Source organism: Humulus lupulus, chromosome 4 (genome assembly GCF_963169125.1).
Source record: "Humulus lupulus chromosome 4, drHumLupu1.1, whole genome shotgun sequence".
Classification (NCBI taxonomy): Eukaryota; Viridiplantae; Streptophyta; class Magnoliopsida; order Rosales; family Cannabaceae; genus Humulus; species Humulus lupulus.
This window is the reverse complement of record NC_084796.1, coordinates 136,492,882-136,515,955: the sequence shown is the minus strand read 5'-3', so window position 1 is coordinate 136,515,955 and position 23,074 is coordinate 136,492,882. Positions and strand designations below refer to the sequence as shown.

At 37.3% G+C, this 23,074-nt stretch overlaps 1 protein-coding gene across 1 annotated transcript; it reads left to right on the top strand.

The window, feature by feature from the left end:
- The first annotated feature begins 908 nt into the window (after positions 1-908).
- Positions 909-7,763, top strand: LOC133830826 (putative phospholipid-transporting ATPase 9). The gene is made up of 11 exons (XM_062260905.1): positions 909-2,075; positions 2,387-3,738; positions 3,884-3,994; positions 4,095-4,371; positions 4,663-4,751; positions 4,831-4,939; positions 5,047-5,256; positions 5,394-5,519; positions 5,646-5,744; positions 5,937-6,128; positions 6,312-7,763. Exons 1-11 carry the CDS (start codon positions 1,674-1,676, stop codon positions 6,939-6,941), a joined length of 3,597 nt encoding a protein of 1,198 aa, XP_062116889.1. The 5' UTR covers positions 909-1,673; the 3' UTR covers positions 6,942-7,763.
- The last annotated feature ends 15,311 nt before the right edge of the window (positions 7,764-23,074 follow it).

Below are 23,074 nucleotides of genomic sequence, written 5' to 3'. Positions count from 1 at the left end.
AGTAAGTCATAAATGTCCACACAATTATATCCACACAAGCAGATGGAAGTAGGTTAAGGTTTGGACAAAAAAAAACTGGTACACCTTTCTATAATATACTGTAATATAATAGTTTATTATTACAAATAATAAAAAAGAATAAAAACATGTGATATGTTCTCATTTGACCCTTCTATTACGCAGCTTCAGTAGCAGCCTCTCCATCATTCGTACTTTGGCTCCTTTTATTATTAAACCATTTATTAATAAAGTTATCGAACTCATAAAAATATAAATAACATAAAATAACGCTTTGCACCATAAATTCACACTACAATATATTAAATTATATATGGTCAGTCACCTCCATTCACCATGCAACATGCATAATAAATAAAGTCATAACAATATTCTTATTTCTCCTTAGAAATTTACATAAATATAAAATATAATTATATTGATTTGCCTTAAAAAAATATATTTATTTTCTTCATTTGGCTCCAGATTCAGATTTGCTTTCAAATTTAAGAGTAGACCAATTCAAACAAATAAATAAAAATAGTGTTAAAATTGAAGAGTAGAATGAAAATAATGAGAAATAATGTGAGTTGTTTTATTGCTAAAACCGTGTTTTATAGGTTTGGTATAATTTGGATTTTTTTTCTCTTCTATATTCAAGAGGATTTTTTATTTCTCTTCTTATATGGCAGTTTTTTTTGACCTTCTAGAAGACTTGGTCATCACTCTACTCTATAGTCCATACTTCATATTTCTTAATACGCATATATACATATATGTATTTTAATATATATAAATGTATATATTAGTAGTTGACAATAGCGTTAATCAAAGTATATCTGGCAGCAGTTGACATATAATACAGAACACAAAAAAAAAGCTGTTGAGCTTTTCCATTTGGTCTGAATTACCTTACTAGTAGGTTAGTTTTTCTCCATTTCTTCTGGGGTATTTTTTTTTTTTTTTTTGATAAATATAACTGTTTATAAAGTAGTTGAATTATATTCACTCTATGCTCAGATGGGCATATGCTCTAAATCTATATTATTCACGCTCTTACTTTGTTACTCGTAATCATAGCTTAGTTACAAGTCAAAGCTGATTGTACGAGAGGAAGAGAGAGAGAGAGAAAGAGAGTAAAGAAAGACTGTTTATCACGTTTCTGCTTGCTTTCTTCCCAGAACACCACTTGGGTACTTCCTGGTTTTTCAATCAACCCTCTACATTTAAAAAGCAGATGTTTTGGTTTTAGGCTTAATTAAATAGGTTAAATAACTAGTCATCTTCTTTGGTTGAAGGGTTCTGTTTTTTATTCTTTATTTGTCTTCTTAGTAGTTTTTCAAGATTTGTTTATATCATTGGTTAGTTCATATTCTTGGTTCTTTGGGATTTATTTTATATTGTTTTTATGTTAGGAAATAACAGCTGTTATTACATTGTACATACATAATCTTTTACCGAATTAGTTCTTGTACTGTGTTTATAAAGGAGATTGAGTTTTTGGGTCTGAAAGTTTTCTGAGATTTGTGTTGACCAACTGTTTGTTTCAAAACTCTGCTTCACAACGTCGTAAAGTTTGAAGCTTTTCTTTATAACTTGATTTGGGGAGGCTCATTTCCTTTTTCTTGTGGCAAATTCTTTTCATGTCCTGGGATTTTTATGTGTTTGGGTAGCTAATGAAAATGGGTGGAGGTAGAAGAAAAAAGCAACAGTTTAGCAGAATTCATGCCTTTCATTGTGGAAAGGCTTCATTTAAAGCTGAGGAGCACTCACTGATTGGAGGACCTGGGTTCTCAAGGGTAGTCCATTGTAATGACCCTGAAGGCTTTGAAGCCACTCTTCTCAATTATGGAGGCAACTATGTAAGAACTACAAAATACACGTTGGCCACTTTCCTACCCAGATCATTGTTCGAACAATTTAGGAGGGTGGCCAATATATATTTCCTCATTTGTGCAATACTGTCGTTCACACAACTTTCTCCGTACTCACCTGTGAGTAATGTCGTTCCTCTTGTCGTTGTGATGGGAGTTACTATGGGGAAAGAGATTCTTGAAGATTGGAGGCGTAAACAGCAGGTAACTACAGTTCTGTTTCTGGTTCTAGTGTATAGTCTAGATGTTGCTGAACTAATATTATTGGTGTGTATGCATGTTGGAATGAATGTATATCTTGAACTACAGTTTATCCTAGCTTAATTTTTTAAGAAAAGCACGTACAGTGAGAATAGAAATTAATTACTTTGTAGAAACTTTTGCCAAGATTTGGTTCCATCTTAAGATTTAACTATTAATCTTTCTGTCACATTCTCTGTATCTTATAGTTCTCTTATTCTATCTTTGTAATTTTGGTCTTTAATCTTATTTGTAAAAAAATAAAATGTTATAAGGATATCGAGGTAAACAACCGAAAAGTGAAGGTGCATTGTGGTGATGGCCTTTTCAACGATACAAAGTGGAAGAATTTGAAAGTTGGAGATGTAGTAAAAGTAAAAAAGGATAACTTTTTTCCTGCTGATCTCATGTTACTCTCATCAAACTTTGAGGAAGCAATTTGTTACGTTGAGACAACCAACCTTGATGGGGAGACTAATTTGAAGCTAAAACAAGCAATGGACGCAACTGCCAATTTTCATGATGACTCAAGCTTCCAAAACTTCAAGGCAGTTGTCAGATGTGAGGACCCAAATGCCAATTTGTACTCTTTTGTTGGTAGTTTAGAGATTGAAGGACAACAGCACCCTCTTTCTCCTCAGCAGCTTTTGCTCAGGGACTCAAAGCTAAAGAATACGGAATTTATTTACGGGGTAGTAATCTTTACCGGTCAGGACACGAAGGTTATGCAAAATTCCACACCTCCACCTTCTAAGAGAAGCAAAATTGAAAGAAGGATGGATAAGGTTGTGTATTTCTTGTTTCTCGTCTTGGTCTTGATGTCATTTATTGGCACGATTTTCTTTGGCATTGCAACTGAGGGGGACCTTGATAATGGAAAAATGAAAAGATGGTACCTTAGACCAGATGACACCACAGTATACTATGATCCAAAGGGGGCACCAGTTGCAGCAATTTTGCAATTTTTGACAGATCTTATGCTGTACAGTTATTTGATTCCCATTTCCTTATATGTGTCTATTGAAATAGTCAAAGTTCTTCAGAGCATGTTCATTAACCAGGATCTCCATATGTACTACGAGGAAACTGACAAGCCAGCGAGAGCCCGTACTTCAAATTTGAATGAAGAACTTGGCCAGGTTGACACTATCCTTTCTGATAAGACAGGAACATTAACATGCAATTCTATGGAATTCATCAAGTGTTCCATTGCTGGGATTGCTTATGGACGTGGAATCACTGAAGTTGAGAGAGCCATGGCTAAGAGAAAAGGATCACCTTTGGTTTCAGGTGAGATTGAAGAAGAGGGCCACATTGAAGATCTCACAAAATCAAAGCCAACCATTAAAGGCTTTAATTTTGTGGATGAAAGAATCATGAATGGTAAATGGGTTAATGAACCTGGTGCAGATGTAATCCAGCAGTTTTTGCGGTCATTGGCTATATGCCACACAGCATTACCTGAAGTTGATGAAGGCACAGGAGCAACTTCGTATGAAGCTGAATCACCTGATGAGGCAGCATTTGTGATTGCAGCAAGAGAACTTGGATTTAAATTTTATGAAAGGTCCCATACAAGCATTTCAGTGCAAGAGTTAGATCCCTTCTCTGGCAGGAAAGTTTCAAGGTGAGCTTCCTGCAACATAACATATTCAGTGTTTGAAAATCTGAGATAATAAGTAATCTCTATTATAGAACTTGAGACATATCTATGCAATCTTAATTATGTGATGTGATTTATAGTTAAAGCTTATTTGTTTTACTTTTTTCAGAGATTATAAGCTTTTGAACATCCTGGAGTTTAGTAGCTCAAGAAAACGGATGTCCGTAATTGTAAGAACTGAAGAGGGCAAGATACTTTTGCTTTGTAAAGGTGCTGACAGGTTTGTAAGCTTAATCCCTGCTATATTTTGTATCATAGAAAGTTATCTAAGAGTTTATGGATTAAGTAATGGAGTTTTCAACATTGTTTTCTACAAGCAGTGTCATGTTCGAAAGACTTGCAGAGGATGGTAGACAGTTTGAGCAGAAGACTAAAAGGCATATCGATGAGTATGCTGATGCAGGATTGAGGACATTGGTTCTTGCATACCGTGAAGTTTCTGAAGAAGAATACAATGAATTTAGCAAGGCATTCACTGAGGCCAAGACCATAGTGAGTGCTGATCGGGAGGAAATGGTTGAGGAGGTGGCTGGAAAAATTGAGACAGAATTAATTCTTCTTGGTGCTACTGCAGTTGAAGACAAACTACAGATTGGGGTATGTCTGTATAAATTAACTCTTCCCCCTTTTATTTTATTTTTTCTCTGCACAATAATTTTTTGTGAAGTTTAATATGACAACTTTCATGCTCAGAAAACTCTTACTGAATATTTGATATTTCCTGCACTTATAGATTTTATACCAGAAAATATTTCCAAGCACGAGCAGTGTGTGTTTTTATTATTTTTCTTAATTTAAAGAAGTGAGATACATTACTAATCTTTGGAGTTTGGTGATTGGGTTTGGACTAAATATTCTTATTTTTTTTTTTTTTTTGGTGATTAATAGGTCCCAGAATGCATAGACAAGCTTGCTCAGGCTGGAATTAAAATATGGGTATTGACTGGAGATAAGATGGAGACGGCAATCAATATTGGGTAAGAGTAGTGCAAGATAGTAGAAATGCATAGATTTCTGATGGACATGAATTTCTCACCATATATGTTTTTCTTCCAGCTTTGCCTGTAGTTTGCTTAGACAAGAGATGAAGCAAATAATAATTAGCTCTGAGACTCCTGAAGCTGAAGCATTAGAGAAAGGAGAGAACAAGTCTGCTGCAGCCTCGGTAAGCTCTTTTTTTTTTTTTTCCTACCGTTGCTTTTTGCTTGATATCTTTGGCTGTATTTTTCATACAAAAATGTGGGAACTTAATAGAAACTTTCTGTTCTTTAGGCATTTAAAGCAAGTGTCATCCAACAAATAAGTGCGGCAAAGCAGTTGCTTAGTGCAACATCTGAAAACTCTGAGGCGTTGGCTTTAATTATTGATGGAAAATCACTTACTTATGCTTTAGAGGATGATGTTAAGAACCTTTTTCTGGAGCTTGCCATTGGCTGTGCTTCGGTTATATGCTGTCGTTCATCTCCCAAGCAGAAAGCACTTGTAAGTTATACTTATTATTTCTCTTGTATGCTATTAAATTTTCAGGTTATTTAATGGATATGCTCATCGCAAATCTGTGCTATTCTTATCATTTGCACATTTTATATCTGAATAATGAGTCTCATATAATCATGCAGGTTACAAGACTCGTTAAAATTAGGACTGGTAGTACAACTCTTGCAATTGGTGATGGAGCAAATGATGTTGGAATGCTTCAAGAAGCAGATATTGGAGTTGGTATTAGTGGCGTTGAAGGAATGCAGGTAAATGCTAAGAAAACTGCACAGAAACTGTTTTATTTTTCCTTTTCATAGTTGATTACTCTTACCTAGCACTAGTAATATTTCATAGAGAATTCTAATTACATCAACTCCTTCCCAATATTTCAGGCAGTAATGTCAAGTGACATTGCAATTGCACAGTTTCGTTTCTTGGAACGCTTGCTACTCGTACATGGTCATTGGTGTTACAGACGGATATCATCAATGGTAATGTTTATAATTTGAATCCTTATTTTTGGATGACATCTTTGTAATTTTATCCTCTTCCATAAATGGAATAATTTTTTCATGGTTATTGAGATTGTCAACCTTGATTTTTATTTCCTTGAGTTACCAGTCCCAACTTACAAATTTAAAATATAAGCTCATTCTTTTTCTTTTCCTTTCCTTTTGTTGCAGATATGCTATTTCTTCTACAAGAACATAGCCTTTGGCTTTACTATCTTCTTCTATGAAATATATACGTCGTTCTCAGGACAAGCTGTTTACAACGATTGGTATCTGTCGCTATACAATGTCTTCTTCACTTCTCTTCCTGTAATTGCCTTGGGAGTGTTTGACCAGGATGTCTCATCTAGATTATGTATCAAGGTATTCTTATCCTAGTGACTTTCATTTTTCATATATTTTAGATGAAAATTTTGTTTCCTTCTATAGAAAAAACAATTAAAAAATACATAAAACTTCTAGAAGAATTATATTCAGAAGATTGAGTGGTGTTGATATATTTTATTTATAACATCTAATCTAATGCTCTTTAATTTCATGTCACAGCTTCCATTACTATATCAAGAAGGGGTACAAAACATCCTTTTTAGCTGGTTCCGGATACTGGGATGGGCTTTCAATGGGTTACTAGGTGCCGTCATGATCTTCTTCTTCTGCATCCAAGCACTGGAGAGTCAAGCATTCCGCAATGGTGGAGAAGTAGCTAGCTTGGATATCCTTGGAACCACCATGTACACTTGTGTAGTGTGTGTTGTCAACTGTCAAATGGCACTCTCCATCAACTACTTCACATACATACAGCATCTCTTCATATGGGGTGGCATTGCATTTTGGTACATATTTCAATTGGCATATGGAGCCTTGACTCCGTCCCTCTCAACAACTGCCTATCAAGTCTTTATTGAAGCATGTGCACCATCTCCATTTTACTGGCTTCTAACCCTCTGTGTGTTAATTGCATCCCTTACTCCGTACTTCACTTATGCATCCATACAAATAAGATTCTTCCCCACATACCATCAGATGATTCAGTGGATGAGAAAAGATGGGCAATTGGATGATCCTGAGTTCTGTAATATTGTAAGGCAGAGATCAATAAGGCCAACCACGGTAGGATACACAGCCAGGATTGAAGCACAATCGAAACGCTTTGAATTCAAGCCTGAAGTCCTTTGATGCACATAAATAATTTTTTTTTGCATAACATCCTTAAAGTTCTTACCGAAGGTATTGCTGTACATTTGTTCAAAAGAGAGTTCTCTTTTTTCTCTTTGTACATATCTAATGCAGATTGCAGACATTTTCTCTTTTTTCTTTTGCTGCTTGTCAAGAAAGAGTACCAATAATGAAGGCGTAAAAAAGATATATATATATATATATATATATGTATATATATATTTATAGGGGAATTCTCTTGTAGGGGCTTCACTTTAAGCCCTACCGGTGGGGCTCTCAGTGTTCTCGACTCGTGACAATTTTCGGCACGATTTTTTTTATGACCGTGTATATTGTAGCTATTTAGAGCATCCTGCAAATTTTTAGAAATTCCAAATAGTTTACAGTATGAAAACTAGGTTCAAACATGTTGTTGCACACATGATTAATTTTTTTTATGTGCGTGGAAAATAACATATTTGAACATAATTTTTGGTATTATAAACTATTCATAATTTTTTGAAAATTTGCAGAAAGCTCTAAATAGCTATAATATACACGGTCATAACAAAAATCGCGTCGAAAACTGTTCACGGGTCAAGAACACTGAGAGCCCCACCAGTAGGACTTAAAGTGAAGCCTCTATAGAATAATTTCCCTATATATATATATATATACATATATATATATACCTTCATGTTGCCCCTTTTATAAATGTACATATACTGTTTAGTAAATGTACCATACAAGAAACAAAATTAAGTTCATTTATTAGTGTAATGTGTAAAATAGAAGATAGGAGCTTTTGTTTCCTTGAGGTACATCAACGAATTAAGTTCATTATTTATGATCTCAATTTTTTTTAATCATTCTTATTAATATTATTGCAAACTAAACATTTATCGTTTACAATAATGATAGGAAAACTTAATATTAATTATTGTTTCGTTTACTAAACACATGTATCTTAATAAACAGATATGTACACTATCCATATCAGCAGCGGTTTGAATTAGGGGTGAGCACGGTGTGGTTTGGACGGTTTGAATACTTTTTAATACACCACGCCACAAGTGCGGTTTAGTAACTAGAATACACCATGCGGTGTGATTTGGTTGCACCAAACCGACCAAACCAAACCATTTTATGCGGTGTGGTTTGGGCGGTTTTCCACGGTTTGTGTTAAAAAATATGTCATAACAAAATTTAAATTTAAAAAAAAATACTAAATCCTTAGTTCATAACAAATCCTTAATAAGTTCTAAACAACATCACAAGTTATCAATTAAGTTCAGTGAAACAAAAAAAAAATATACAAGTCTCCCATATTGGGTAACTATAAAAAATGGTATATATGTAAAGTTTATTTTTTTTAATATATTTGTAAGTATGCGGTGCGGTGCGGTGCGGTGCAAACCAAAATTTCACACCGCCAAACCGCGCACCGCACCGCACCGCGCGGTTTAGCTAAAATACAAACCATACCGAACCATTACACTTTTGACACCGCGGTTTGCGGTCTAGTATGGTGCGGTGCGGTCGGTCACCACGGTTTGTTGGTTTAGATGCTCACCCCTAGTTTGAATTGATAAACGACCAAAAGAGAATAAGTGCATAACTATAAAGTGACAAATATAAATCAACTAAAAAAATATTAGAATATCCTGTATGAACAGAGATAAACTCAACTGTTAAAAGGGCCTAAAGGGGGGAATTAAAACCAACTTTAAAACATAATAGTTTGAAGTTTGAAATTGAGTAGAGAGGAATTTCTTAAACTTCCAAGATTCCAAAGAGGCAAGTACCTAACAGAAGTGAGGAAAACTTATTTATGAAATTGCTAATTTTTAAACTTGTCTACAGTAGTAATTCAAGTTAAGATTTTCTCTTTGGTTCCTTGTAATTGCCTCCAAACAAGTGAAATATAAACACCTTGATTAGAGAGTAGCTCCTGATGAGTACCACTTTCAACTATTTGTCCCTCAGAAACAACTGCCACAGTGTCTGCCGTTTTGACAGTTGACAGCCTATGAGCTATGACAAGAACGGTCCTTTCCTTCATTAGAGAAACCATGGAATCCTATAAATCACACAAAGTTTGATACAATGTTTGCAAAACCAATTAAAATACAAGTTTTAGTTGTGTATGTGGCCTTGAGGTCGATTTGATGTCCTGTAATCTAGATATAATTTGAGATCCAACCTTCATACATATACTTTCCTGAGAGTAAGCAACAGAAGAAACAATAAGTTAGTATTTTAAAAGAAGAAAAATTGAACAATAAATATAAATTAAAATAGTTCCCCCGACAACGACGCCAAAAACTTGATACGTGTCGTTTACAGTATCAAACTTAACAATTCTCTATTTAATATTTTTCAACTATTTCAATATAGTGGTAGTAAGAGTCGATCCTTCAAAGGCTACTAATTTTTCAGTTCATTATTCAATTTAACCAAGTTAATAAAATGGGGTTATATGAATTATGAAAATAAAAACAAAGCAATAATGATAATGAAAGCAATTAACAAAAGATATATTAATTAAAGTAGCTAAGAGATCATTCTCCACCACTAAACAATCATTCAAGCAATTAATAATATCATTGAATCTTATTCCTATCAAATTACTATGACCGTCACTACCCAATATCACAATATAATTAATTAAAGCAAATATTCTTAATTAATTATATCTATTAAACAACCTAAAGGAAAACACCAAAGATTTAATTTAATAAAAGCATTAAACAGAGTGGAGATAGGATAGTCTAAACAATAAATCTATAACACATGTGATCTATTTAACCTAGGTCATATTTATCATCATAATTAAAACCAACTTTGACATTAATCTCAATTACAATTTCTCACTAAAAACCTAGAATACTAAACTATTAGGTGAATAGAAATTCCAAGATGATAGTAGATTAAAGAAAAACCCTATTTAGGAGCTCTACTAAATAAGATCTAAACAATAATCATAGAATTAAGCATAGATGAATATTGTTGACTGCCGTTTTCACTATCAAACTAATTTGAGATTTTAAAGAAAACAATAGAAAAGAACACAAGGATTTTACGTGGTTTAGGCTATAAAAGAGCCCTAGTCCACGAGTCTCTAATATTTAGTGAGCTTGAAGCTTGTTTGAGCAAGCTCCAATGGTGGTTCTAAAGCAGCGTATATATTGCATTGAGTTACAGAATTTTTCTCTCTAAAATTTGGACCCTTTACAAGGAGATACCCCAGCCCTATTTATAGAGGCTGGGGTCATTAATGTTAATAATGTATCATTAATATAAATGACCATATTAATGGGGTATTAATGCTGAATTAATACAAAAATGACTACATTAAATAGAGACTACGACCCAGATAGATTGCACGGGGTCCATTGTAGAAAGTTCTGCACCAACTTTATGGGGAACATGTCTCTGACTGTTAGGGTGCGGCGCACGTTCGCCCATGTCAAGCAGTGTTGTGGGAAATGTCGATTGTTGAGGGTAGAAACTCGACACCACTAATCGAGGCTCACCAAAAGTTGTCAAATGATCTTCTGGTGGCCCATACCTGTAGTGACTGACACCTGGCAGCCACTCCAGGCCCAAGGATCAGAATCCTAGTCCTAGGAGATGGGAGAGTGGAGAGAGCTCCTCGGGACGTGGCCTCACCTTGAGACATCCTCACAGACCTCGGGGTGTGGCCTTCCTTTGAGACATTAGTGTCTGGCCGGTTTGGGGTACCAGGAGGAGTTCACACTCCAAGAACATCATGCCTTGTCTTGTCGTTAATTACTCCTAATCGCCATGTGTCTGATGGTAAAAACACAAACAACATCCCCCCCCCCCCCCCCCCCCCCCTCCAAGTCTTCACTCGTCCTCAGGCAGTGGAGACTTAGATTGAGAGGAGTAGTTTGAAAGGTCTTTAGGGGGAGACGTTTGAGCTTCCTCTAATATCACTCTGGAAAGTCACACCACGTGTTGACTCCCTCTTGCTGGGCCCATCAATCCATGCAATTAATGAGGGGTCAACTCCACGACCCAAAACGTCCAATCCGTACCCTAGGCGTCCCTTCGCCCTGTGTCCAAGGTGTCCTTTTCCAATTGTAATGATCACAATCCATGCATTTTGGATCCTAACCGTTGGATTGTTCTTGAGTACCTATGTCATAGGTAATCCGACGGTCGGGTGGGGTTGCTTCCACCTCATGTTCTATGAGTATACAAACTCGAGAACCGCCTCTCAGTATTCACCTTACCCATTCGAAATCAAAATCTCTAAACTAAAAATCTCTCTCTCCTTTCTTTAGCTTCCCAGACCTTCAACCATTTATGGGTTTTCTTTGCAATTCTAGACGGTTGGCGAGAATCGTCTTACTTCTGGGTGAACGACAAGCGATTCTTCAAAGTTCGGACTCGTTTTAGCACCTACCGACACTATATCTCGAGTAAGTATTTACTGGTTTTGTGTTTGGATTTGCGTTTGCATCAACTTTCATTTGAGAGTTTAGGTGCATGCTGAGGAACATGCTTTTGTGGCACTAGAGGGGCTATTTTCACCTTCTATAGGTCTTCTTAGGCATATTTTGACGTTAGAAGAGGCCAAAAGTGCCTATTGCACACCTTATGCAACTTTTTCCTTTCCGGGCATTCGACAAGAATTTGGAAAATTCCCAGATTTTGGCGATGTTCATAATCTCTGGTGGTGTTCTCTAGTGCCGACTATTCGGCCTCGAGGACACCCCAAGTCCTTCGAAATTATTTCCTCTCTTCTCCTCGAGCAATAGTCTTAGGGTTTCTCGTTTTGACCCATGTTTCTTCGGGCCAAGGTGCTAACTTCTTGGTTTGTTGTGAGCAGCTCCACCAACTACACAACCAAGGGTTCTACGCCTTCGATGCCGAGATTCTACAGATGGCCCGAGAAGCTAGGCAACACCCCGAGAAGGGCAAACAGGTGGCTAGTATTAGTCAAGCCCTCGTTGTGCTAGAGGACCCTGCCCCAGTGGCGACAAGACCCCTTCGAGTTGGAATCTCGTAGGAAGCAATTAATGAGGGTCTAATGCCAACGGATAAACCCTACACTACCGCGGGATTCGAGGCAGAGGCAATCCCCAACAAGCTTTGACACCGGGGGGTGTTGGAGAAGATTCTTACCCACTATGGGGTGGACACCCGTGAGAAGTTTGTGCGCTTGTCTTGAGAGGACGAGAGGGCGCATGAGAGCATCCACGGGCTCGGGTCTTGGAGTGCCTCTCATCTCCAGGCTAGTGCAACCCTGCCACTATACTAGTACTATTTCGACTTCCTGATGTTCGTCAGCATAGCTCCTTTCCAGCTGTCCCCGAATGGATATCGGGTGCTGGCCGGGCTCTACGTTCTGTGTTGGAGACAAAACTGGCATGAACCTTCCCAACTGAGATTTTGTACATCTACAACTTTCAACAATGTTCGAGGAACGGGGACCAGGATGGGTACTACACCCTGATGAAGCACACGTTCCCAAGGGTGAGATACAAAGCTCCAGGCGGCAATAAGAACCACGCTCAGGACTACAAGGACCACTTCTTCTGGGCGAGTGGTTTCCCGACGAGGACCAATCCCACCCTGCTCTTGGACTTCGCTAGAGTTGGTAAGTGCTTTTTTCCTCGAGTTGTTTCGTCTAATAGTGTCCCGCTCATAATTGGTCCTTATTCTTGAAACGTATCATTTTAGGTCCCTTCCACCGCACACCTTTCGTTGATTCTTTCGACAAAAGGTTTAAGATAACGAACACCCTCCACAACGAGGAGCTGGATCTCACCTTCCTCGTCACTGATGCCCACCTCTGTCAGTGCGGGCTACTATGGGAGGGGCAGAGTATAAGTCCGGTGGTCCTCACCAGCTTTCAGGACTCGAAGCAATCACGCTACAAGGCGAGGCTCCACACGGAATATGTGGTGGGTAAGGCACAATTTGAATATACGCAACGCCTTCGCAAGGAGCATGCGAAGAGCATCCTCACCATCAAGGCCGCCACGAAGGCAAAGGAATATGAAGAGCTCCAGGCAGGGATCGAGTCATCCTCCATGCCTCAAGGTAAATCCCCAATTGTTCTTCGTTATGCCAAACACATAGGGGAGGGAGCTAGTCCCGACCATTCCTTATTTTTGCCCTCAATTCTTGAGTGTGGGAAAATCTCACGACGTCTTTGGTCCAAGAAGGAGTACCAAGACTACTAGGACCTCATTGACGTATTTCTTCAAAACCCGAGGAGGAGGAGACACCCCCAAGGTCTTGTGCCTCTGGACGAGGTGAAAACTATGCACGCCATATGGTTTTGGAAATATGAGACAAATCTGATGCAGGAGATGGGTCGACTCATTTGTGAATTCGCCCACTCCGTCCTTCACCCAGAGGAGCCTGATCATGGTGGGACTCTCGAGGAGATTTATTTTTAGTCTTGCATGCATTTTTTTTGCTTGTTTTTACTGCTTTCCTTTTCATCCGAGGACTTAACAAGCTTGTTTTATTTGTGCAGAAAGCATGGGCATGTCCGTATTGGTCAAGTCAAAGTGTCAAAGGGTGTCAAGACCCTCTTAGATAGATCTCCTGGCGGTGTCAACCATGGCGTCCACGCCCAACTGCTGCACCTCCAACCCCGGTGGCCCCAGCAGCTCCTGTAGTTGTTCCACCATTCCTCGCCTTAAGGATGGTGGCTCTGGTGAGGTAATTGACCTCGAGGTTTCCACCCCAAGATGGGGGATGTAACGCCCTACTACCTTAGAGCCGTTACCAAGTGAGTTTAAAACAGAAATCGTGCTTTTGACTGACTCTACGTGGTTTCTAAAACCAAAAGTGTGACTAAACCAGAGTTTAAGGCTGTACTCTTTGAAAATGTTTAGTTTCATTGAAAACATAAGTATCAAACATCTGGGATCCCAAAAATAAGGTTTACAAAATATTTACAACTCAAAAATAGATTTACACCAGGTTAACTATCAAAAGAATAAGTTAATATAGCCATATACAAAATGCCCCCAACCAAAGCAGTCGGGCAGGCCGAATATGTACGCGCCGCCCCCACGCTCTCCATACTCATGGCCGGTTGACTGACTCCTTGCTTTTACCTGCCACACAGAGCACCCGTGAGCCGAAGCCCAGCAAGAAAACTCATACAGTATATAACATATGCATAGAATATAGCTGACATATAATCCACTGATAAATAGGGAAACCATCAGACTGAACAACCACGGCCATGCCGCCCCAGAGGCCTTACCAAAGCATGGGTCTCGGTCCTTACCGTAAGGATAACTCATGTATCCATTGGGTCCCACCCTGGCTATAAGCATCCCATGTGCTAGGTGTTACTTCCGGCCCCAAGGCCGTTCTCGGCCTTCACCGCTCTCGGCCTTAGCCGTTCATTTCATTATAATCACACATATAGTACATTCCGAAATAATCATTCAAACATATAATAATTCATTTAAGGTTATACATTTGCACATAATACAATCTAGGGCCATGCCCTGAAATAACTCTGTGGGCCCATGCCCTGTCCTCGGGTGTTACGGTTTTCTTACCTGTATCCCGAGCTTTCCTGATGCACCAAGGTCACAAGCACGGTCCTCTAGCACGAGCCTTTCCGAAATCCTAGTCACAGCACACATAAAACACTTTTAATACTAACCAAACCCAAAACCACTTCCCGGGACCAGTTCCACACTCTCGGGACTCTCAAATTCCTAAAACAAATCATTGGAAACATTCCTCGAACCCCCGGAGCACAAGCTCAAAATTGCAAAATTTCAAGTCCTGAAAATGGCCTAGCGCCGCGGCGCCCAGCAAGTCAGAGAGCCTCCCCTGACTGGAAACATCCTCGAGCCGCGGTGCCCAAGAACAGGGCCGCAGCGCTCCTTCGCGAACCCAGATTTTCTGGGTTTTTCTCCTTCAATTCCTTCATCCAAAACACCTCTAAACCAGCCCAAACACATATCTCAACCCCAAAACCAAATTGAAACCTCAAATGAACCATCTAACAACCTATAGACACTAGTATCAAGATCAAAAACACAATCACACCCAAAAATCCACACCTTTGATTTCAACTTCAGAAAATTTAAACCCATAGCTCAAAACTTAAACCATGATTCAATTTCTTAAACCAAAAAAGGAACAAACCTTAAATTTGCATAAAATCCTTACCTCAAGTGGAGAATCCACCCTATAAGCTTCCTTGATCTCCTCCTAAGCTCCCACTTCAGCCCCTTCTACACTTCTTCTTCTTTTCCTTCTACTTGCCCTAGCTTTTCTTTCTTCTAATTTTTCTTCTCTTCAATTTTTATCAAAACATCAAATGACCCAATGCCCAAACCGTGTACCCCAAAACCCAGCTGAAAATTGTCTAAATCCCTTGCCAAAAGACCATTTTACCCCTTCCTAATAATCCTTCCTAACTAAACCTTTAAGGGCACTCTTGTCCTTACACTTCTATTTCAATTCTATCACTTTCTATCTAAAACTTGTTACTCAAAGCAGTTACAAACGGTTACACAGGTTACTCAATCGCCAAAACTATAACCATTAGCTTTCAATTCAACTTACAAAATTCCTAAAGTACCCCTAGGCCCCTCCCGAGCCGGGTACAAAATCCCGTTGTGACATTTAGACTAATTAGCTCACTAGGACCGTCTCGATGCGTGCATCATGATAAAAAAAACACCACACTCACATGGCACAAATCACATAATAAAATTATCACATTTATGCCCTCAACGGACTAAAATTACCAGTTTACCCCCTAACATACAAACAGGGCTCACATGCATCTGCATACAACCTAATCATGCATTCTAATCACATATTCAATCAAATTCATAAAATATCATGTCAATTTACTTCTCGCCCTCCAGGCATGCTTAAACAAGGTCTTAAACCTTCTTAGCAACTTGGGGTGTTACAGGGGATCCTTTAAGAAGGGGTAAGGAAAGCATTATGATGGAGAAGACTTCGAGAAGCACAAGTAGGTTGTTGAATACTACAACTCCCGTATTGAAGAGGGCAGTGAGGACTTCAGACTCCTTGCTGAGTTCCTGTGCGAGGACTGGCCGCAAGATCCTATTGCTCCCCCCCCCCCCCCCAAGCCGTAAGAAGCTGAAGCCTCTCCTTGTGGGGAGAGTAGGAGGGAAGATTGCTCCGCTCGTCGCGTAGCTCCTCCAAGGGATAGCGGGGTCCCTATGCGAGATGCCTTCTTGCAGCTTCACTCGTTGAGGCAGTGACAAGGAGGTTTCACTGATAGCTGCCAGCCGCCACTCCTCCGTAAGGGAAAGTCTTTGAGTGTTTATCTCAATCCATTATTTATTTCATCAGTTTCTTTTTACTGATTTGATACTTTAACTTGGCATAGACTGAGACTTTCAACCAATGGCTTGGGGATGTCGTACTGATGTTGTCCTTTGAGCTGATGGAGGCTCGGGAAGAGATGGTGCGGTTCTAGGAAACTGCGGTCCCACTGGAGGAGCACTCGCAACTTCAAAATGAGGTGGAGGACACGAGGGCCCGTGTCCGCGAGATGGAGACTATGCTGGCCACCGAGCGGTCAAAGCTGTCCACTCTAAAGGACACTTCCTCTATGTTGTTAGAGGGCACCGCAGGTTGCACCCGTACAATGGAGGATGAGTTGGCTAAGGCCCGCGAAGAGCTCCAGTTGAGTTGGGCAGAGTCTTTGGCCCACGCTGAGGAGCTGACCAAGGCAAGGGAGGACGCTACATGGCTGACTACTCATGCTGAAGTTACTGCCAAGGAGGTCAAAGACCTTCATCTCTGAGTAGAAGAACTGGAAAAGGACCTCGACGTGATATTCGATGATATGCTCTTTGTTGCGTGGTATACCAACAGACATATGGATCTCTCATTCACCGAGGAACCCAACATGAGGACAATCCTCGAGGCGTGCCTTGAGGCAAAGAAGGCCAGGGCGGCCAAGGAGAGGGAAGCTACAGCAATGGGTCACATCCCCAAGGTCGATCTTGTGATCGAGCTGGTGGCAGAGGTTCCTCCAGGCCAAGGGCCCAATAATTTTGTCCTTTATGTATACATTTTTAGCTAAGTAGGACTACGTGCCATAATTTATTGGGGTATAAACAATTAATGCTTGAGCCCCCGAGCACTATGGTAAATATTTTTCCATTAAAAAATATACAGTTTGCACTACTTTATTACCATGATTGTACTATTATTATCAAATTAACACTTAGTAAATAGGAAACTTTGACTTTGCTAATTCAACTCAATGTAACGTAACTCACGAGAGTCCCAAGTCGTTGACTTAGGTCTTGTGCTTCAGTCTTGAAGACTCGAGTCTTTATCAACTCCTCTTACTACTTAGAAATTTTTTAGGTGTTTAGTGTTGCTCTTGTTAGGAGTGTGTCCTAAAAGCATGTAAAGACATTTGTTTTTTTAATGAATAAATAAATACAATAGTTTATTATTATTGTTATATTTAGATTGTTAAATTATTGTTTGAATAATTTTGAAAATATCAGAAAAATTCCATATTCATTATTGAGGATGTGATCTTGTATTAGTACGAGAGAATTAAGATCACATGGATGAATAAAAATAGACAACAACAACAAATTAAAGTTATGGAATTATTTAATTGGAGTTGTAAGTACGATTTACTGAGTATCATAATGATACAAATAATCTAGATTCGGATTATTGATGTGGAAAGACATCTCGGTAAATGTGATTTATATAATATGATTATATATGACATGGACTGATATGAATTAGAGTCTTTATCCAAAAACCATTTAACAATAAAGACTTGTAATTCACATCATAATTGATGATCATTTATAGATCAACCTAAATCCTGAGTGTTCATGAACTCCTGTTCATGTTTATTAAATCTTTTGATTCATTCGTTAAGGTCTCTTCAAAGAATGAGGCTAATGACTTTTGTTTTGGAGATTTAATATCATGGATGGCTGGGAACATGTATCAACAATACGGAATCTAATCTTTCCTAACGGATCGTATATTAGTTCCCTTAAGGGTTAATTCTGGAACTGAATGATTTTGAGCTCAAATCTACAATTAGATTATAGATTAATTATTCACTAGTGAATTAATGGTACTTAAGGAATAATAAGTAAATTAGAAAGGTTAAATGGTAATTCTTCCATTCTAATTTATGAACTAATTAATTAGAGGGTTGAACTATTGTAAGATGGTTATATCAATGGACGACTTAAGAAAAAGATTTATGCAAATGTATATCTATAACATAAAGAGTGCAATTCTGAATTTATAGTGGAGTAATATTAGAATTAATAAATTAACTATTATAATTAAAGAGTTTAATTATTTAGTTTCAATTTATTGGAGCTTAATGTTATAGGTCCATGGTCCCCGAAATGGCTCAAACAATCACTGTCAAAGGCAAATACAAAAAATGGGCAAAAAGGCCTTATGTGATAAGTAAAATATTTTTCTATGTATCAAACATAATTATTATTTAATTATGTGTAATTAATTAATTATTTGATTTAAAAAAATATAATTAATTTTGAATTAATTTATTTTTGGGATTTTTGGTATTTAAATAATAATAAAAATTGGGAAAAATCACATGCCATCACAGGCATGTGGTACACGTGTGGCACAGTGCACAGGCACTGTGCTACACGCATAAGAGAGTTTATTCAGTCTCTTGATTCTACAATTTTAGTTATTTAAATATTAAATAAATAATGAGATATTTTAATATGATTAAAATATTACTATTTAAACAAAAATCTGATAACTGATCAGTTATTTTGAATTTGTTTAAAATGACAAATATTTTAATATATTGGATATTATTAAATATTGGATATCAGTTTTTCCAGAGAACGTAACTTTTCAGGGATAGAAAAATATCTAGGAATCTCTCTCAGAGAAAGAGAACAGTGACACAAACTAAAGTCTTTGTTCTTCACAAAACCTAGGTCCAAACTTTATCAGATCTCATGTGTTGAGAACATCTGATAAATAGTTATTGCTTATTATTTGTATAGCGAGCCCACACTCGTTCTTTGTGTGCCTGAGAACATTTTGGAAGATCTTGGTGTGAGATCTCAAGGAATTTAGCCATACGAAAAGATAGCAGCAAGGAAGGACCTGAGGTAATTTTTTTGTTCATGTCCTTGATTCAATATATATATATATGCATGTGAAGAAGTAGATCTAGAAATCTTATGGGATTAATCTAACAATTTGATTGTTGTTCCGCTGCGCATAATCTCTGATTTGATCAATAAAAACCAACAAATGGTACCAGAGCCATCTTCACATATATATGTATTGAATCTGTGTGGGTTTAATTTTATGCATTTATTTATTTTGATGAATGAATGGATGGCTTAATATGATTGAATGCGTGGGAATGTTGAATCATTAATTGTATGGTGTTTTGGGTTAGGATTTGTTTATGATTAGATCATTGTGTAAGCCATTAAAGGGCATAGGATTTATGTAATTTTATTTGGTTTTCGACACCATAAAATTGTAATTCCGATCACACAAAAGTCAGAACGGAGCCTAGGATTCAGAACTCAGCCACCGCACCTCCGAGGCCAACCTCCGAGCTGCTGCCGGACGTCGTGCGGACGGCCGTACAGACGGGTCCGTACAGTCTAGCCCGGCAGCCCCCGTTTGACGCCACGTGTCCCCGTCTGACTGGTCCAGAATTTTTTTATTTTTTCTGAAATTAATCTGTTATTTTTTTAAAATTTTAAAATGTTTAAATATCCTATTTCTGAAATTTGATATTTAAATAATGAGATATTTTTGTTGTCTTAACAAACTTTTTTGAATATCTTATTTAAAATTTATTTTTTTAAAATAACAGATTTTAATTTAAATTCATTTCAGTTTTAATTAAAAGTTTTTTTATTTAAAAAGAAAAATAAAAATAATGATTATTTAAAAGTTTGTTTTAATTAATAAAAAATAATTAGAAAATTGTTTTCTTATTATTATTCTGGACCAACAATACCACATATCCTACCGACGGTAAAGTAAAGAAGCCCGATGGAGATCAATGCAGTTTTATTTTATTTATTTTAATTTTATAAAGTGGTTGTAAAATTAGAAATACCCAAAAGCACCCGGTTCAACATTTATTTTTTATTTATTTAAATAATTATTTTCATGTGATTAATGTGATTGATAACATGTTCATGCATTGTATGCCATACATGAAAACCCACAAAGTCATAATCATGCATCTCATTAGTAGAAACATGATTATTAGGATTGTCCTATATGTTTATATGAATTGTTTTGTGAAATCAATTGCATGTAAATTACTTAGTTTTATTTTGAAAACTTGGTAAAATATCACACCAATTTTTAAGTCTTTATGACTTAATTTCTTTAAACCAACTTTATTTTAAAAGTGTTTTTTTTAGTAAAGTTTAGATGAACATGATTGGTAATTTAAAATTGGATATGCACCTAGAAACTCGCTTTCATTCCAATTTTAATTATGTTCATAAAGATTAAAGAAACTGTAATTAATTTGGAATTAATTAGGTTAAAAACACTTATTTCAAAATAGTGAGTGGGAGAGGGTTGATATCTCAAACATAACCCATGGTCTCCATTATTAATATAACACCGTGAGATATGAATAACGCCTCGCGACAGCTTTGTTTTCGTCCCCCTAAGGAAGGTGTCTGTACATATCAATAGCAAGGTTGTATTTCTTACATAGATAGGAACTAATGATGTATTTTAGGCTTGACCGACCCTAAGGCGGCATGTCCTAAGTTAAGTCATGAACTCTGAAATAATGGGTTACACTCACAAATATATGATTAAGCTCGTGCAGTGGATAATCATAACTTGACCAAACTAAGCTGTACTTTAATGTTTAAAAGAGAGAATACAAAGTTATTTTAAGTATTAAACAATAAAGATAAGAATGTCTTATAAATTCTCTAAAATTAATTTGACCGACCCTAAGGCGGCTCTTTAATTGTTAGAAAATTTTATCGTGGAAATTAATCTTTATTTTATGTGTTTTAATTGTGCTCATGCATCACGTTTAATTTCCGAAACTTTGATATTTATTTTTCTAAATATAATATTAATATATTTGTATTTTGTATTTTATTCAGAATATGTCTATCTCTGGAAATCCCATCACTGCTTTGATTGCACAAGAAAAATTAACTGGTGATAACTTCATAAAATGGAAATCAAATATGAATCTGTTGTTGGTTAGTGAAAACCACAAGTTTGTCCTAAATGAGGAATGTCCTGAAGAACCTGGCGCCAATGCCCCAAAACATGTTCGGGACAAATTTGATGCATGGATTCAATCCAATAACAAAGCCAAGTGCTATATGCTTGTAAGCATGAGTGATGTCTTACGAACAAAGCATGAATCCATGGAAACTGCTTTTGAGATACTAGAATCTCTTAAAGAAATGTTTGGGCGCCCATCTGATCAAAGCCGTCATGAGGCTACTAGAACCTACATGAATGCTAAGATGAAGAAAGGTCAATCTGTGCGTAAGCATGTTTTGAACATGATCAGTGTACTTCATGAAGCTGAGACGCATGGAGCAGTCATGGATGAAAAGACATAAGTAAGCATTATACTTGAGTCTTTAACTCCTGCCTTTTTTGCATTCACAACAAATTATGTCATGAACAAATTGGATTTTAACATGACACAATTGCTGAATGAATTACAAACTTTTGAGTCTTTGAATAAGACCATCTCAAGTCAGGCTGAAGCAAATGTTGCTGAAGCAAAACCATCTTCTTCAAAGAAGAAAAGAAAAGGCAATAACAATGACAGCAAACCTAAAAAGGACAATCCGAAAAAGGCAAAGAAGTCATCCAAGGCGCCCGAGAACAAAAAGAACAATGACCCCAAACAAAAGGCACCCAAAGGAAAGTGTTTCCATTGTAATGTCGATGGTCATTGGAAGAGAAACTGTCCAAAGTATCTCGCCGAGCTAAAAGAGAAAAAGAAAGGTAAATCAGATTTACTTGTACTCGAAGCTTGTATGGTGGAACAAGATAAATTATCATGGATAGTTGATTCTGGTTCCACTAACCATGTTTGTTCTTGTTTGCAGATGCTTGAGTCCGCAAAGCAGTTGGAGTAAGGAGAGATGACTATGAGAGTGGGAAGTGGAGTGCTTCTTTCAGCCAAAGCATGTGGAACAGTCCGTTTAAATTTTAAGAACAATTTTCTAGTTTTGAATAATGTGCTATTTATTCCTGAACTTACTAGAAACATTATTTCTTTATCTTTGTTACATGAAATTTTTTTTAACATTTCTTTTAATAATAATATGATTTTTATTTCAAGGAATGGGAACAATATTTGTCATGCAAAACAAAAGAACGGACTGTACATGCTTAATCCAATAGAAAAATCGCTCAATAATTCTGAATTGTTTAAAGTAGCTGTTCCGCAAAGTAACAAAAGACAAAGGGTTTCTAAAGATAATGGCACGTATCTATGGCACTTAAGATTAGGTCATATCAGTCTAGATAGGATAAACCGGTTAACTAAAAATGGACCTCTAAGGGAACTAACAGTTGGAACCCTATCGGTTTGTGAATCTTGTTTAGAAGGAAAATTGGCTAAACGACCTTTCACTTCGAAGTGAAATAGAGCCAAAGAACCACTAGAGCTAATACATAGTGATGTATGTGGTCCAATTAACATTCAAGCTCGAGGTGGTTATGAATATTTTGTCACATTTACTGACGACTATTCTAGATACGGTCATGTGTACCTAATGCTTAAGAAGTCATAAACTTTTGATAGGTTTAAAGACTTCAAAGCTTTAGCTGAGAAGCAATTAGGTAAATCTTTAAAAACACTTCGATTTGATCGTGGTGGTGAATATTTGGATTCTGAATTCAAAGATTTCTTGCTGGAGCATGGAATTCTATCCCAACTCACAGCACCTGGAACGCCACAACAAAACGGAGTTTCAGAGAGAAGAAACCGGACTCTGTTGGACATGGTCAGGTCTATGTTACGCTACTCTTCACTTCCCTTATCGTTTTGGGGATATGCACTACAAACGGCTAACTACATTTTGAATGTAGTTCTGTCCAAAGCTATGACAAAGACACATTTGGAACTATGGAAT

Bases quoted from the DNA above. Each gene is read 5' to 3' on its own strand.
- LOC133830826 (XM_062260905.1), top strand. From the start codon at position 1,674: ATGAAAATGGGTGGAGGTAGAAGAAAAAAGCAACAGTTTAGCAGAATT. The intron at 3,995-4,094 runs GTTTGTAAGCTT...TTCTACAAGCAG, and splicing joins CTTTGTAAAGGTGCTGACAG to TGTCATGTTCGAAAGACTTG. The intron at 5,745-5,936 runs GTAATGTTTATA...CTTTTGTTGCAG, and splicing joins ACAGACGGATATCATCAATG to ATATGCTATTTCTTCTACAA.